Raw genomic sequence first — 16,145 nt, forward strand, 5'->3', positions numbered from 1 at the left:
AGTATATTGTCACACTGTAAAACTGTATAGTGAGGAATGTTTTGATTTTTCTTCAGGTATTCAAGCTAAGAAAGTTTCAGAAGTGGATCCAGAGTCTCTTCCTTCTTCCAGTGAAACACATCACAAGTCTTTTGACACGAAGTCCTCTCCGTGTGAAAAACTGGAGCCAGAGGCAGAGCCTGATGCTGCCCCTGCTTCCCCAGGAACACTGCTGGCTCTGCAGGCTGCCCTGCTGGGAAGTGGCTCGGAGGAGGAGCTGGACGCTGAGAGTCCGCAGCAGTCGGATGTGAGGAACGGACCTGCTACCAAAGACGAGGGCTCGGTCTCCCCACTCACTCTCTTAGCAATTCAGAAAGCTCTTGATGATGATGATGATGTGACAGTGCACGCCGGCAATGACCTGCAGAGGAGAGGGTCAGGAGCCCAAACAACCCATGTGAGCAGTTCTGATGAGGAAACTGATGAAAGACTTGAAGTGACAGATGCAAAAGGAATGCAGTCGATGACGGGGCCCCACTCGGGCAGCGGGGGCTCTGTAGAGGAGCGCGTGACCAGTGCTAACAATGACGCAGAGCTGCCATGCTCAGCTCGTTGGTCAGGTACTGTCTTTTGTCAAGGCAGTGAATCTAGTGTTCCAGAAGAACAAGTGTCATCTGTTCACGTGGCCCGTGAAGCCTCTCAGGCAAGTGAGGAGTCTACGGTTAAGGACAGAAAAGAGCCGGTTCCTTCGGGAGGCCCAGTGGTGATGCCCAGCAGGGCACCTGGGCTCCAGAGTGGGAGGGGACTGACTGCAGCACCTCCTCCAAGTCCACGCTCTCTGTCAAGGGATGACACGTATACCAAAGCACTTGAGCTACAAGATCCTTGTCCCTCCGAGAGTAAATATGATTCCTCTGTTATTGCAAGTGATGGTGAAACAGAACGTGAAACAAATTCTGCTTCTGAAGTCATCAGCACTGTCAGTTTGCAAGAAACTAGTAATATGCCAAGTGTCCCTTCAGAGACAATAAGTAACTTAGAAAATGCAGTATCATTTCATGCTATAGAGCATGAGAATTGCCTAAAAACCATCCAAGAACATGAGATGTTGGGATCTGCAGGCCAGGATTTAATTTCAACTCCCAAGTCCATGGAGCCAGTGGAAATTCACTCTGAAGAAAGTGAATCTGATGGTAGGTGTTTGTGCCTTTGGTGACGCTGAATGGTAGGACTTGCCGCCTGCAGCAGTTGAGGGGTCCTTCAGGGGAGTCTGGTTTCTGCTTTGTTCAGATGATGGACCAGAGACCCAGAAAGGTGAAGTTGCTTTCCCAGTGGCTCACAGCTAGAGATGGATTTTTGACATTCCTGTTCTGTTCTTTTTTGTTGTTATTACTAGTTAGAGGACGTAAGTGGGGGTTTCCTCTAGTTTTTTAACTTTTAGAAAGTTGAAAGAATGGTACAAAACATTCTGGTTCCTTTATCCAGTACCTTAGTGGCTAGCATTTTACCACATTTGCTTTAGGGTATCTGTCTCTTTCTATGTTTGCATATGTACACGTGTATATCATATATCTGTGTCTATACACACTTATACGTGGTCAGTCTTCATCATTCACAGATTCCGTATTTGCAAAACTGCCTACTTAGTAAAATTTATTTGTAACCTCAGAATCAGTACTCATGGTGGTATCTCTGTGGTCATTCATGAACCTGTATGAAGCAGCTAAAAATGAGTCACCATACACCTTTGTCACCTTGTTCAGCTGAGGTTGAACCAGAGATGACCAGAGGGTGGTTATGGGAGAGAGCAGTGCAGTGTAGATGAAGAGGTGCTGGCTCTGGGTCTAGTTGGATAGGGTTTGAATCTCAACTCTGGCACCATTAGTGGGGCAGCCTCAGGCAAATCTCTTTGTACTTCTGAACCTCGCTTCCTCTTTTGTAAAGTAAATAAAATAGACTTTACCAAGATGGGTTGTTTTTAGGCTAGAAGATTATATATTTCTTCAGGGATCATTGAGTATCTGTGATTTTGTGTTCTGAGTGACTTTATGGAACATAGCTGCTGTGAATAACAAGAGTCAACTGTACACATACACAGACACTAATTTGTTTTCCTGGTGTCTTCAAGTTTCTCTGCTTGAAAGTTACTGTTTCCCCTTTGTAATTAATAAGCATTTTATGGAAAGGAACTTTTGAGACTATATAAATACGCTGTTCCTGAACAAACTTTCACCCCTTTGTTTTATCATCCATTGATGATTTCTACCTCAATAAATTATTACATGATGGTTGCCAAGTGGTATTTTTCTAACTCCATCATTCCTCATATATTTATTAGGCATCCTACTATAAAGATCTTTCCCTTCTCCTCATCTGTTATTTTTTTATATCAATGTAGACTTAGGGATTCCTGCATTATTTAGTGAGTTATGATGCTATCATACTTTACGTTTTTGTTCAAATTTCAAGCTGGTGCCCATGACTTTTGATGATTCCCTATTATATTCTGAGCGTTTCTTTACTTTCTGGTCAAGATGTTAGGGCCATTTTTGGCCAGTGGGGGCCCATTCAAGCTGGTTCCCATGGCTTTTGACAGTTTCCCATTATATTTTGAGCATTTCTTTACTTTCTGGCCAAGAATTTCCAAGTTTAGTGTATACTTTCCCCGCTCTGTCCTATCTCTGGATCTGTTTTACCAAGGAGTTCCTTATAGTAGAGCCTGGTATTTAGAAACCAAGATCTGGGTACTGAGTGTGCTCATTGTCATTGGGATGTAATTGCTTCAGGACCTCTATGAGACAGAGCTAGGGAATATATTCATGTATATACAAACACGTACCTACACACATCACATCTATTGTTATTTCTCCATATGTGTATATTTATGTATATACACAAAATATGTATATACTTGCATATGTATCAAAATCTATGAGTTCACACTGATAGCTGCAGTTCCAACCCAACATCACAAATTTCATTCTAGCCTCCACCTCCTTTATAATTTCCCCTTCTAACAGTGAGAAGCTTGCTCCCATTATCTTCAGTATATTGACTTATTTGCTTAATTCTTGCTCTACTTGTTTGTTTTTTTTTTTGAATGTGCTGATTGTACTGGCCTCCTCCTTGGTCCTGGCTGTCTCCTCGGCCCTGGCCCCTAGTTCTTGGAACCCCAGTCCCCTCTGTCGTGATTGTGTCCTCAGACCCAGCCCCCTCCATATGAAGGGAAGGACAGGAATCCGTAGTTATTAAAGAAAAGACATAGGAGAGGAGGGAAGGAAAATGGTTGAAGAAGAGCTGTTTGTCCTGAGTACTTAATCCCAGGTTACTTTCCGGTAAGTCATAGCTTTACTCTTTGCTATGTTCACATTTATTTAACTGTGTTGAAACATATTTAACAATGTATATGATTATTTGCATCCTCTGGCAATTCTTTTCAAATTTTAAAACAATATTATCTAACTTGGAAACATATTTGTATAAAGCTAATATGCAAATCTTTGAAAGGCTGGTTCCTAATTTCAAAGGGAGTGTCTGTTGGTCTAATTGAAAAGGCTTATTTTGAAGTTACAGGCACTTACTTTTGATACCATATAACAGTAATATGTTAATGTTACATGTTTTCTATTGCATTAAAATCATTTCTTTTTAGGGTAAAACATTTTTCAGAGTACCTTGGAAAGCTCCTGATGATTCCAAGATAATTTTAATGTTTCAGTTGTGGATGAAATAACCTTATTATTTTTGGTACAGGAAGTTTCATTGAAGTGCAGAGTGTAATCAGTGATGGTGAACTTGAAGCTGAGTTGCATGAAGCTTCCCAACCTCCTCCTGGACAAGATGAAGGGGAACTAATAGGAACTGAGAAGGAAGAAGCCTCCGGTGACTCTGATGGGCTCCTAAGAGACAACTCTGAGACGGAAGCCTTGGGGCCGGAGCCACATGAAGAAGCTGAGAAAGATGCAGATGATTCACCCAATGAATGGCAAGATATTAATTTGGTAATAATGTGACATGTTTTAACTTATTGCTAAGGAAGTCAGGTTAAGGAGCTTTTGAGTTTTAAGAAGTTACTAGATGATTATCTATTAGTTATTTGCATGTATCTTCTCCCTCCTATTTTTTTTTGTCTTAAATGACATAAATTAATTTTTTCATAGTTATGGAGGTTAGGAAGTCCAAGATCAAGGTGCAAGCTGATTTGGTTCCTGGTGAGAATTTCTTTCTGGCTTATTGACAGCCATCTTCTTGCTGTGTCTTCACATGGCAGAGGGAGGGAGAGGGAGGGAGAGTTCTCTTTTTCATAAGGCCACAGTCATTATCAGATTAAGGCTCCACCCTTTAGGACCTCATTTGACTTTACCTTTTAAAAACACTATTTCCAGATGCAGTCCCATTTAGGGTTAGGACTTCGACATGTAAATTTTGGGGGAGACACAATTCAGTCCATAGCTACCCACATACAGTAGCACCAGAAAGCATCAAATACTTATGTGTAAAGCTTACAGAATATGTACAAGATAGGAATTCCAAAAGTGCAAAACACTAATGAAACAAACCAAGGAAGACCTAAGTAAAGGTGGTTTTGGATGGGAAGGCTCAGTATCATTAAGATGTCAGTTTTTTCCAAGCTGATCCATAGATTTAATGGAATTCTAATAAAAATCCAAATAGAATTTTGGTGGATATTAATAGACTCATTCTAAAATTTACACGATAAAGCAAGGAAACTAGAGTAGTCTAGACAATTTTGAAAAAGGAAAAATTTGGAGGACTTAACAACACCTGATTTCAAGATTCACACCCCAAGACTTGTGACCTTTTGTATCTGGCTCCTTTCACTTGGCATAATGTGTTCTAAGTCCATCCATGTTGTAGCATGTGTTAGAACTTCATTTCTTTTTATTGCTGAGTGATTTTCCATTGTATGGCTACACCACATTTTATCCATTCATCAGTTGATGGGCACTTGGGTTGATCTTTTTGGCTATTATGAATAATGCTGCCATAAACATCCATGTATAAGTTTTCGTGTGGACATGTGTCTTCATTTTTCTTGTGTATATACCTAGGAATGGAATTGCTGGGTCATAGCTACCTATGGTTAACCTTTTAGGGACCAGCCAGACTGTTTCCCAAAGCAGCTACACCATTTTACATTCCCACCTGTAGTACACGGGGTCTAAATTTTCCACATCCCCATCAGTACTTACTAATAGCTGTACTTTTGGTTCTGGTCATCCTAGTGGGTGTGAAGTGGTATCTCACTGTGTGTTTTTTTTAAATTCAATTTATTTAAACTAAAAATAACCAAAAACAGTTCACCCATTTCTCCCACCCACCGTTGTCTGTCCCTGGCCATCACTCATCTGTTCCCTGAATCTGTGAGCTTCTTAATTAAAAACAAATTTTTTTAGATTCCCTATATAAGAGATCATATCATTTTTGTCTTCGTCTCATTTCACTTAGCATAGTGCCTTCGCGGTTCATCTGTGTTGTGGCAAATGGCGAGATTTCCTTCTTTTTTATAGCCAAATAATGTTCTGTTGTACGCACACATAGCGCGGTGTTCTTGTTCGTGCGGATGGCTCCTTGTGTATGTGGGCTGCTGTCTGGGCCGTCTCCACTTGCGATGTGATTTAGAGGGAACTTTGAAGATCCTATAGACTTGCTCAGAAATCCAAGTGGAAAACTTCATTAAGACAAAAAGTTTATTGGTAATTTCAGTCAGACTAAATGCATGCTTTTTGTAACAAATGAATTTAATTTAATTATTGATATAATTATCTCCAGATGAAATTATTTTATAGGAGGAGCTGGAAACTCTGGAGAACAGCCTCTCAGCCCAGCAGGACTCGTTGAAAGCTCAGAAACAGCAGCAAGAGCGGATTGCTGCCACGGTGACGGGACAGATGTTCCTGGAAAGTCAGGTAGGTGCACGCGTGCGTGGCCCTCCTTCAGCAACGCCTGCGCCGTTCCTACTTAGCCAGACTCCCTGAGGGGCTGCATTCAGCGAGAGGCTCCAGCCCTGCTCCCCCTCGCGGCTGAGGCCGTGCCCCACATGTCAGCGGGGGTCGTTGTGTGTCTAACTCCCCAGGAACTGCTTCGCCTGTTCGGCATTCCCTACATCGAGGCTCCCATGGAAGCAGAGGCTCAGTGCGCCGTCCTGGATCTGACTGATCAAACTTCCGGAACAATCACTGATGATAGTGATATCTGGCTGTTTGGAGCACGGCACGTCTATAAAAACTTTTTTAATAAAAACAAGTTTGTAGAATACTACCAATATGTGGACTTTCACAACCAATTAGGTAAGACTTCAGAAGATGATCACGTTCTGAAATTTGCCTTCCAAATTTGTATTAATTTTTTTCTTTCTAAGGAACTAATCTGATTCATTAATGAAGATGGTAGGTCTACACAAATTTTCATGTAGGTGAACTTTTGCTTATGTAGAAGAATAGGATTTTAAAATTAGAATTAAGAAATTACAACTGTAGTAATGCTTAGGGTTTTTCTGCAGTTTAATCATGTGGCCTGGTTGGACTTTTGGTACCTGAGATCTCCAGAGTAAACCAACAGTGGTAGGGAGGGGAGGCAGGTGGGAGTCACCCCTGCTGGACCCTGAGCCTCCTGGCCCCATGGTGGCATTTCTGGCAGTGAGCCTTTATTCTCCTATGCATCCAGCAAATATATAGTGAGTGGTTCCTGTATGCCACTTGTTGTTCCTGGCAATGGGGAAGCGGCAGAGAATAAAACAGTCTAATAGGAGAAACAGATGATGAAAACACATAAATCATAATTTGACATATAGGAAAACAAAGCTGTAAAAGAGGAGAGAGTGACCCACAGTCGCAGGAAGTGCACATGTTTTTTGTTGAGCTGAGGTCAGGAAATGCTTAGGGATAACTTTTGGGCTGGGGCCTAGAGGAGGAGGAAGCTGCTGTTGTAGATGAGCATGTCAGACAGGGACTGGTGAGTGCAAAGGCCCTGAGGCAGAAGCCTGCCTGGTGTCCTGGGGAAGCAAAGAGGTTGTTGTGGGCTGAACTGTGTCTCCCCAACGTAGGACCTCAGAATGTGACTGTGTTTGGAGATAGGGTCTTTAAGGAGGTAACTAAGGTTCAGTGAGGCCATTAGGGTAGGCCCTAGTCCAGTCTGCTTATATAGAGGAACAGGATTGGTGTCCTTAAAAGAGGAGAGTAGGACAGGTGGGAGAGGGAAGACCATGTGAAGACACGTGGAGAAGAGCTGCCTGCAGTCCAAGGAGAGAGGCCTCGGGATACTTGTCTGCCAGCATCTTGATCTCAGACTTCTAGCTGCCAGAATGGAGAGACAGTAAATTCCTGTTGTTTAAGCTGCCCAGTGTGGGTGCTTTGTTATGCAGCCCAAGGAAATGAATGCAGAGGCCCTGTGAGTGAATGAGGAGAGAGAAGGGCGGGAGTTGCTGTCAGAGGAAGGAGTCCACCATCAGTAGGGTCTGGGGTGCTGTGGGAAGGCGTTGGGGCGGGTCGGTGAGTGAGTGAGAGAAGGAGAGCGTCAAGGATGACTCCCTGTCCTGAGCAGCTGGCAGAATGACTCCCGTTGATGAGATGGGGGCACAGGGGAGGGAGGGGGAAGGTAGGAGGGGGCGAGGAGCAGGCAGAGCGGGGCAGAGAAAGGACCAGGTCTGGGGGTGTTATTTCTGAGGTGCCCATTGGAGGTCCTGGTGGAGGTGCTAAGGGGATGATTGAGTATGTGTGACTTTGGTTCAGAGGACAGATAGCTACATCTGGGGACAGAGTGTAGTTGGTATTTAAAGCTGTGAGGATGAGTGAAACTTTAAAAATCTTACAGAATGTGCTATTAAAAATTAATCTATTTTTAAATAGTAAATAAAATGTCTTTAGATTGCAGATGTTGATATCTATACATATAATATATATAATAAAATGTCTGTAAATCTTATTTGATGTTTATAAAACAAAACAAAAATTTAAAAGTACACATAATTTTTATTCATATAGGATTGGACCGGAACAAATTAATAAATTTGGCCTATTTGCTTGGAAGTGATTATACCGAAGGAATTCCAACTGTCGGTTGTGTTACAGCCATGGAAATTCTCAATGAATTCCCAGGACATGGCCTGGAACCTCTCCTGAAATTCTCGTAAGCTCTTTCATAATTTCTTTTTTTTTTCCTTTTTTTAAAAAATTTTATTATCATTAATCTACAATTACATGAAGAATATTATGTTTACTAGGCTTTCCCCTACCCCAAGTTCCCCACAGAAACCACATTACAGTCACTGTCCATCAGCATAGTAAGATGTTGTAGAATCACTACTTGTCTTCTCTGTGTTGCACAGCCCTCCCCTTTTCCCCACCCCCCACATTATACATGCTAATCATAAAACCCCCTTTCTTCTTCCCTTCCCTTATCCCTCCCTACCCACCCATCCTCCCCAGTCCCTTTCCCTTTGGTAACTGTTAGTCCATTCTTGGGTTCTGTGATTCTGCTGCTGTTTTATTCCTTCAGTTTTTCTTTTGTTCTTATACTCCACAGATGAGTGAAATCATTTGGTATTTGTCTTTCTCCGCTTGGCTTATTTCACTGAGTATAATACCCTCTAGTTCCATACATGTTGTTGCAAATTGTAGGATTTGTTTTCTTCTTATGGCTGAATAATATTACATTGTCTATATGTACCACATCTTCTTTACCCATTCATCTACTGATGGACACTTAGGTTGCTTCCATTTCTTGGCTATTGTAAATAGTGCTGCGATGAACATAGGGGTGCATCTGTCTTTTTCAAACTGGAGTGCTGCATCCTTAGGGTAAATTCCTAGAAGTGGAATTCCTGGGTCAAATGGTAAGTCTATTTTGAGCATTTTGAGGAACCTCCATATTGCTTTCCACAATGGTTGAACTAATTTACATTCCCACCAGCAGTGTAGGAGGGTTCCCCTTTCTCCCACAACCTCGCCAACATTTGTTGTTGTTTGTCTTTTGGATGGTAGCTATCCTTACTGGTGTGAGGGGATATCTTATTGTGGTTTTAATTTGCATTTCTCTGATAACTAGCTACGTGGAGCATCTTTTCATGTGTCTGTTGGCCATGTGAATTTCTTCTTTGGAGAACTGTTCAGCTCCTTTGCCCATTTTTTAATTGGATTATTTGCTTTTTGTTTGTTGAGGTGCGTGAGCTCTTTATGTATTTTGGATGTCAAGCCTTTATCGGATCTGTCATTTATGAATATATTCTCCCATACTGTAGGGTACATTTTTGTTCTATTGATGGTGTCCTTTGCTGTACAGAAGCTTTTCAGCTTGATATAGTCCCACTTGTTCATTTTTGCTTTTGTTTTCCTTGCCCAGGGATATATGTTCATGAAGAAGTCACTAATGTTTATGTCCAAGTGATTTTTACCTATTTTTTTTCTAAGAGTTTTATGGTTTCATGACTTACATTCAGGTCTTCGATCCATTTTGAATTTACTTTTATGTATGGGGTTAGACAATGGTCCAGTTTCATTCTCCTACATGTAGCTGTCCAGTTTTGCCAGCACCATCTGTTGAAGAGACTGTCATTCCCCATTGTATGTCCATGGCTCCTTTATTGAATATTAATTGACCATATATGTTTGGGTTAATGTTTGGAGTCTCAAATCTGTTCCACTGGTCTGTGGCTCTGCTCTTGTGCCAGTACCAAATTGTCTTGATTACTATGGCTTTGTAGTAGAGCTTGAAGTTGGGGAGTGAGATCCCCCCCACTTTATTCTTCTTTCTCAGGATTGCTTTGGCTATTCGGGGTCTTTGGTGTTTCCATATGAATTTTTGAACTATTTGTTCCAGTTCATTGAAGAATGTTGTTGGTAATTTGATAGGGATTGCATCAAATCTGTATATTGCTTTGGGCAGGATGGCCATTTTGACTATATTAATTCTTCCTAGCCAGGAGCATGGGATGAGTTTCCATTTGTTAGTGACCTCTTTAATTTCTCTTAAGAGTGTCTTATAGTTTTCAGGGTATAGGTCTTTCACTTCTTTGGTTAGGTTATTCCTAGGTATTTTATTTTTTTTGATGCAATTGTGAATGGAGTTGTTTTCCTGATTTCTTTTTCTATTGGTTCATTGTTAGTGTATAGGAAAGCCACAGATTTCTGTGTGTTAATTTTGTATCCTGCAACTTTGCTGTATTCCGATATCAGTTCTAGGAGTTTTGGGGTGGAGTCTTTAGGGTTTTTTTATGTACAATATCATGTCATCTGCAAATAGTGACAGTTTAACTTCTTCTTTACCAATCTGGATTCCTTGTATTTCTTTGTTTTGTCTAATTGCCATGGCTAGGACCTCCAGTACTATGTTAAATAACAGTGGGAGAGTGGGCATCCCTGTCTAGTTCCCGATGTCAGAGGAAAAGCTTTCAGCCTCTTGCTTTTCAGTAAGATGTTGGCTGTGGGTTTATCATATATGGCCTTTATTATGTTGAGGCACTTGCCCTCTATACCCATTTTGCTGAGAGTTTTTATCATGAATGGATGTTGAATTTTGTCGAATGCTTTTTCAGTATCTATAGAGATGATCATGTGGTTTTTGTCTTTCTTTTTGTTTATGTGGTGGATGATGTTGATGGATTTTTGAATGTTGTACCATTCTTGCATCCCTGGGATGAATCCCACTTGGTTGTGGTGTATGATCCTTTTGATATATTTTTGAATTCGGTTTGCTAATATTTTATTGAGTATTTTTGCATCTATGTTCATCAGGGATATTGGTCTGTAATTTCCTTTTTTGGTGGGGTCTTTGTCTGGTTTTGGAATTAGGGTGATGTTGGCTTCATAGAATGAGTTTGGGAGTATTCCTTCCTCTTCTATTTTTGGAAAACTTTAAGGAGAATGGGTATTATATCTTCTCTGTATGTCTGATAAAATTCCAAGGTAAATCCATATGGCCCAGGGGTTTTTTTCTTGGGTAGTTTTTTGATTACCATCTTCAGTTTCTTTGCTGGTAATTGGTTTGTTTAGATTTTGTGTTTCTTCCTTGGTCAGTCTTGGAAGGTTGTATTTTCTAGGAAGTTGTCCATTTCTTCTAGGTTTTCCAGCTTCTTAGCATATAGGTTTTCATAGTAGTCTCTAATAATTCTTTATATCTCTATTGGGTCTGTCGTGATGTTTCCTTTCTCGTTTCTGATTCTGTTGATGTGTGTTGATCTCTTTTTCTCTTAAGAAGTCTGGCTAGAGGCTAATCTATTTTGTTTATTTTCTCAAAGAACCAGCTCTTGGTTTCATTGATTTTTTCTATTGTTTTATTCTTCTCAATTTTGTTTCTTCTCTGATCTTTATTATGTCCCTCCTTCTGCTGACTTTAGGCCTCATTTGTTCTTCTTTTTTCAATTTTGATAATTGTGACATTAGACTATTCATTTGGGTTTGTTCTTCCTTCTCTAAATATGCCTGGATTGCTATATACTTTCCTCTTAAGACTGTTTTCGCTGTGTCCCACAGAAGTTGAGACTTTGTGTTATTGTTGTCATTTATTTCCATATATTGCTGGATCTCCATTTTAATTTGGTCGTTGATCCATTGACTATTTAGAAGTGTGTTTTTAAGCCTCCATGTGTTTGTGAGCCTTTTTGCTTTCTTTGTACAATTTATTTCTAGTTTTATACCTTTGTGGTCTGAAAAGTTGATTGGTAGAATTTCAATCTTTTTGAATTTACTGAGGCTCTTTTTGTGGCCTAGTATGTGGTCTATTCTGGAGAATGTTCCATGTGCACTTGAGAAGAATGTGTATCCTGTTGCTTTTGGGTGTAGAGTTCTATAGTTGTCTATTACGTCCATCTGTTCTAGTGTGTTGTTCAGTGTCTCTGTGTCCTTTCTTATTTTCTGTCTGGTGGATCTGTCCTTTGGAGTGAATGGTGTGTTGAAGTCTCCTAAAATGAATGCATTGCATTATATTTCCCTCTTTAGTTCCGTTAGTATTTGTTTCACATATGCTGGTGCTCCTGTGTTGGGTGTATATATATTTAGAATGGTTATATCCTCTTGTTGGACTGAGCCCTTTATCATTATGTAATGTCCTTCTTTATCTCTTGTTACTTTCTTTGTTTTGAAGTCTTTTTTGTCTGATACTAGTACTGTAACACCTGCTTTTTTCACCCTATTGTTTGCATGAAATATCTTTTTCCATCCCTTGACTTTTAGTCTGTGCATGTCTTTGGGTTTGAAGTGAGTCTCTTGTAAGCAGCATATAGATGGGTCTTGTTTTTTTATCCATTCAGTGACTCTATGTCTTTTGATTGGTGCATTCAGTCCATTTACATTTAGGGTGATTATAAATAGGTATGTACTTATTGCCATTTCAGGCTTTAGATTCGTGTTTACCAAAGGTTCCAGGTTACTTTCCTTACTATCTAAGAGTCTAACTTAACTCACTTAGTATGCTGTTACAAACACAATCTAAAGGTTGTTTTCTATTTCTCCTCCTTTTTATTCCTCCTTCATTCTTTATATACTAGGTATCAAATTCTGTACTTTTTCTCTATCCCTTGATTGACTTTGGGGACAGTCAATTTAATTTTGCATTTGCCTTGCAATCAGCTGCTCCACCCTCCCTACCGTGGTTTTACTACCTCTGGTGACAGCTATGCAACCTTAGGAACACTTCCATCTATAGCAGTCCCTCCAAAATAGACTGTAGAGATGGTTTGTGGGAGGTAAATTCTCTCAGCTTTTGCTTATCTGGAAATTGTTTAATCCCTCCTTCAAATTTAAATGATAATCTCACCGGATAAAGTAATCTTGGTTCCAGGCCCTTCTGCTTCATGACATTAAGTACATCATGCCACTCCCTTCTGGCCTTTAAGGTTTCTGCTGAGAAGTCTGATGTTAGCCTGATATGCTTTCCTTTGTATGTGATCTTATTTCTGCCTCTGGCTGCTTTTAATAGTCTGTCCTTAGCCTTGATCATTCCCATTTTAATTACTATGTGTCTTGGTGTTGTCTTCCTTGGGTCCCTTGTGTTGGGAGATCTGTGGATCTCCATGACCTGAGACACTATCTCCTTCCCCAGATTGGGGAATTTTCAGCAACTACCTCCTCAAAGACACTTTCTATCCCTTTTTCTCTCTCTTCTTCTTCTGGTATCCCTATAATGTGAATATTATTCTGCTTGGATTGGTCACACAGTTCTCTCAATATTCTTTCATTTTTAGAGATCCTTTTTTCTCTCTGTGCCTCAGCTTCTTTGCATTCCTCTTCTCTAGTTTCTATTTCATTTATTGTCTCCTCCACCATATCCAACCTGCTTTTAATACCCTCCATCATGTTCTTCAACGATTGGAACTTTGACCTGAATTCATTCCTGAGTTCTTGGATGTCTCCGTACCTCCATTAGAATGTTGATGATTTTAATTTTGAACTCCCTTTCAGGAGGAGTCACTAAGTCTGTATCATTTAAATCTTTCTCCGGAGTTGTATTAACAATTTTACTCTGGACAAGGTTCCTTTGGCGTTTCATATTTGTATATGGCGCCCTCTAGTGTCCAGAAGCTCTATTCTGGAGCTGCTCAGCCCCTGAAGCAATGTCGGGGGTTGCAGGGGAGCAGTACTAGGGGTAGGAAAGAGCTGTTCCCCGCCTCCTGGCTGCTGTGCCTGTCTCCACTGCCTGAGCCAGTGGGCCGGGCACACAGGTATAAGTTTTTGTCCCAGAGCAGCCGGATATGGATCCCAGCTTTCCACAAGCAGCCGGAGTCCCAGTCTCCCGAGGAACTCTGCCTGTATTAACTTTCCAACCTGGGAGTCATGCGAGTCTCATGAAAGCACCGTGATATGTAGGTCTGTGCTCCCAGAGCAGATCTCCGGAGCTGGGTATTCAGCAGTCCCAGGCTTCCACTCCCTCCCTGGTCCGTTTCTCTTCCTCCCGCTGGGGAGCTGGGGTGGTGGTGGGGGGCTTGGGTCCCGAGAGCCACAGCTCTGGTACGTTACCCCGTTCGCTGAGGTCTGCTCTTTTCTCCAGGTATGTGGAGTCTGATGCGTCCTCTTTCCTGTTGCTCTCTCAGGATTAGTTGCACCAATTAAATTTTCTAATTATATCCAGTTTTAGGAGGAAGCCTCTGTCTCTCCTCTCACACCGCCATCTTTAATCCCTCCCCCATAATTTCTTTAATTCAGGTGTTTATATAAATACCCAATGTAACAAACATATATTTGTTGAATTGCTACTATGTGTCAGACACAGTGCTGGGCTGGGGTAGGAAAGATGATGGAGCTGTAGGCCATACCCCCGAGGAGCACCCACATTTTTGGCAGTGGCAGAGAAGCAAACACATACATGTTCTGTGTTTTGAGTGTCCTGGAGGAGGTGGGCTGGAGAGGCGCAAGGAGACATAGCACCAGGGCCCTGTGTCGGGCACCACTGGCCCGTTGCTCCCTGTGCGTGTACTGGGATGCTGTCGGTGGTGGGGTCACGTTACACCCGGCACCCAGAGTTGTGCTTTACTTGGGGGTGCACTCACTTCTCAGCTGTGGAGATTCTGGGATGGTGGTAGTTATGAGTAAGTCTGAAAGAAGTTCTTAAGTTGGCCCTTGATGGTGTCTTTAAAAAAAATTGAAATATAATTCATATACCATAAATTTCACTCTTTGAAATGTGTAGTTCAATGGTTTTTCGTCTCTTTACAAGGCTGTAATGGCATCTTTTAACCACTGATTTGTCACGAGACACTCTGGCCATAGTTATTTTAATGATTCTTTAGTTTTCTGTCCGGTTGTAGCTCCTGTGTTTGAAAAATTCTCAGATATTCTGGTCTGAAGATTCAGTGATTAGAATTACAATTTAAATATGAAAAAATGTTTTAATGCTTACTGTCCTGCAGTCTTAGCACACATATCAGCATATTTATGTTATGACTTATCTTTATTTTCATAATTTTCCTTTTTTTTTCTTTTTTTTTTTTGTAGATAATTATTTTTTATTGAAGGGTAGTTGACACACAGTATTACATTACATTAGATTCAGGTGTACAACACAGTGATTCGACATTTATATACATGATAATTCTAGGTACCAGCTATCACCATACCAAGTTGTTACCATATTTTGACTATATTCCTTATGCTATACATTACATTCCAGTTACTTATTTATTTTACAATTGGAAGTGTGTACTTTTTATTTTTTTGTGAGGGCATCTCTCATATTTATTGATCAAATGGTTGTTAACAACAATAAAATTCTGTATAGGGGTGTCAATGCTCAATGCACAATCATTAATCCACACCAAGCCTAATTTTCATCGGTCTCCAATCTTTTGAAGCATAACGAACAAGTTCTTACATGGAGAACAAATTCTTACATAGTGAATAAGTTACATGGTGAACAGTACAAGGGCAGTCATCACAGAAACTTCCGGTTTTGCTCATGCATTATGAACTATAAACAGTCAGTTCAAATATGAATACTCATTTGATTTTTTTACTTGATTTATATGTGGATACCACATTTCTCTCTTTATTATTATTATTTTTAATAAAATGCTGAAGTGGTAGGTAGATACAAGATAAAGGTAGAAAACATAGTTTAGTGTTGTAAGAGAGCAAATGTAGATGATCAGGTGTGTGCCTGTAGACTATGTGTTAATCCAACCTAGACAAGGGCAATAAAACATCCATGTATGCAGAAGATTTCTCTAAGAACAGGGGGGGTGAGGTTCTAAGCCTCACCTCTGTTGATCCCCAATTTCTCACCTGATGACCCCCCTGCGACTGTGCCTGTCTTAGGTTGTTCCTCCCTTGAGGAATCTTACCCGTCTCTGGCTAACCAGTCATCTTCTGGGGCCATACAGGGAAATGTAAAGTTGGTAAGTGAGAGAGAAGCCTTATTGTTTAAAAAGGTTAGCTTTTTACTTCTTTGCATATTTATGCCCTGTGGCTTCTATGCGCAGCATTTGTCTTGAGGTATCTTTACCACTTGGAAGAATTATGATACTTGGTAAATTTGATATGCGGCACGAATTCTATTTAAGGGTTGTAATTAGGAAGGAAGAAGAAAAGCTATAGAAGTAGCAGGTGGAAGAAATCATGGGAAAATTGATTATTTCTTTGACATATCTTCTTGTAGAGTAACTTCAGCATGTATAGGTTTTAAACTACTAATTAAATTGCGCACACAAATTAACATAA

The 16,145-nt window shown here is 40.6% G+C and overlaps 1 protein-coding gene across 2 annotated transcripts in view; it reads left to right on the forward strand.

The window, feature by feature from the left end:
* The window catches only part of LOC118916724 (basic immunoglobulin-like variable motif-containing protein), a 77,135-nt gene that overhangs the window by 47,566 nt on the left and 13,424 nt on the right, over positions 1-16,145 (forward strand). For both annotated transcript variants that reach the window (XM_036893896.2, XM_036893894.2), the window contains 5 exons: positions 57-1,172; positions 3,733-3,980; positions 5,790-5,909; positions 6,077-6,290; positions 7,983-8,127. In XM_036893896.2, coding sequence (XP_036749791.2) covers positions 57-1,172; positions 3,733-3,980; positions 5,790-5,909; positions 6,077-6,290; positions 7,983-8,127 — 1,843 coding nt within the window. The remainder of the gene's footprint in view (positions 1-56; positions 1,173-3,732; positions 3,981-5,789; positions 5,910-6,076; positions 6,291-7,982; positions 8,128-16,145) is intronic.

This window comes from Manis pentadactyla, chromosome 17, assembly GCF_030020395.1.
Source record: "Manis pentadactyla isolate mManPen7 chromosome 17, mManPen7.hap1, whole genome shotgun sequence".
NCBI lineage: Eukaryota > Metazoa > Chordata > Mammalia > Pholidota > Manidae > Manis > Manis pentadactyla.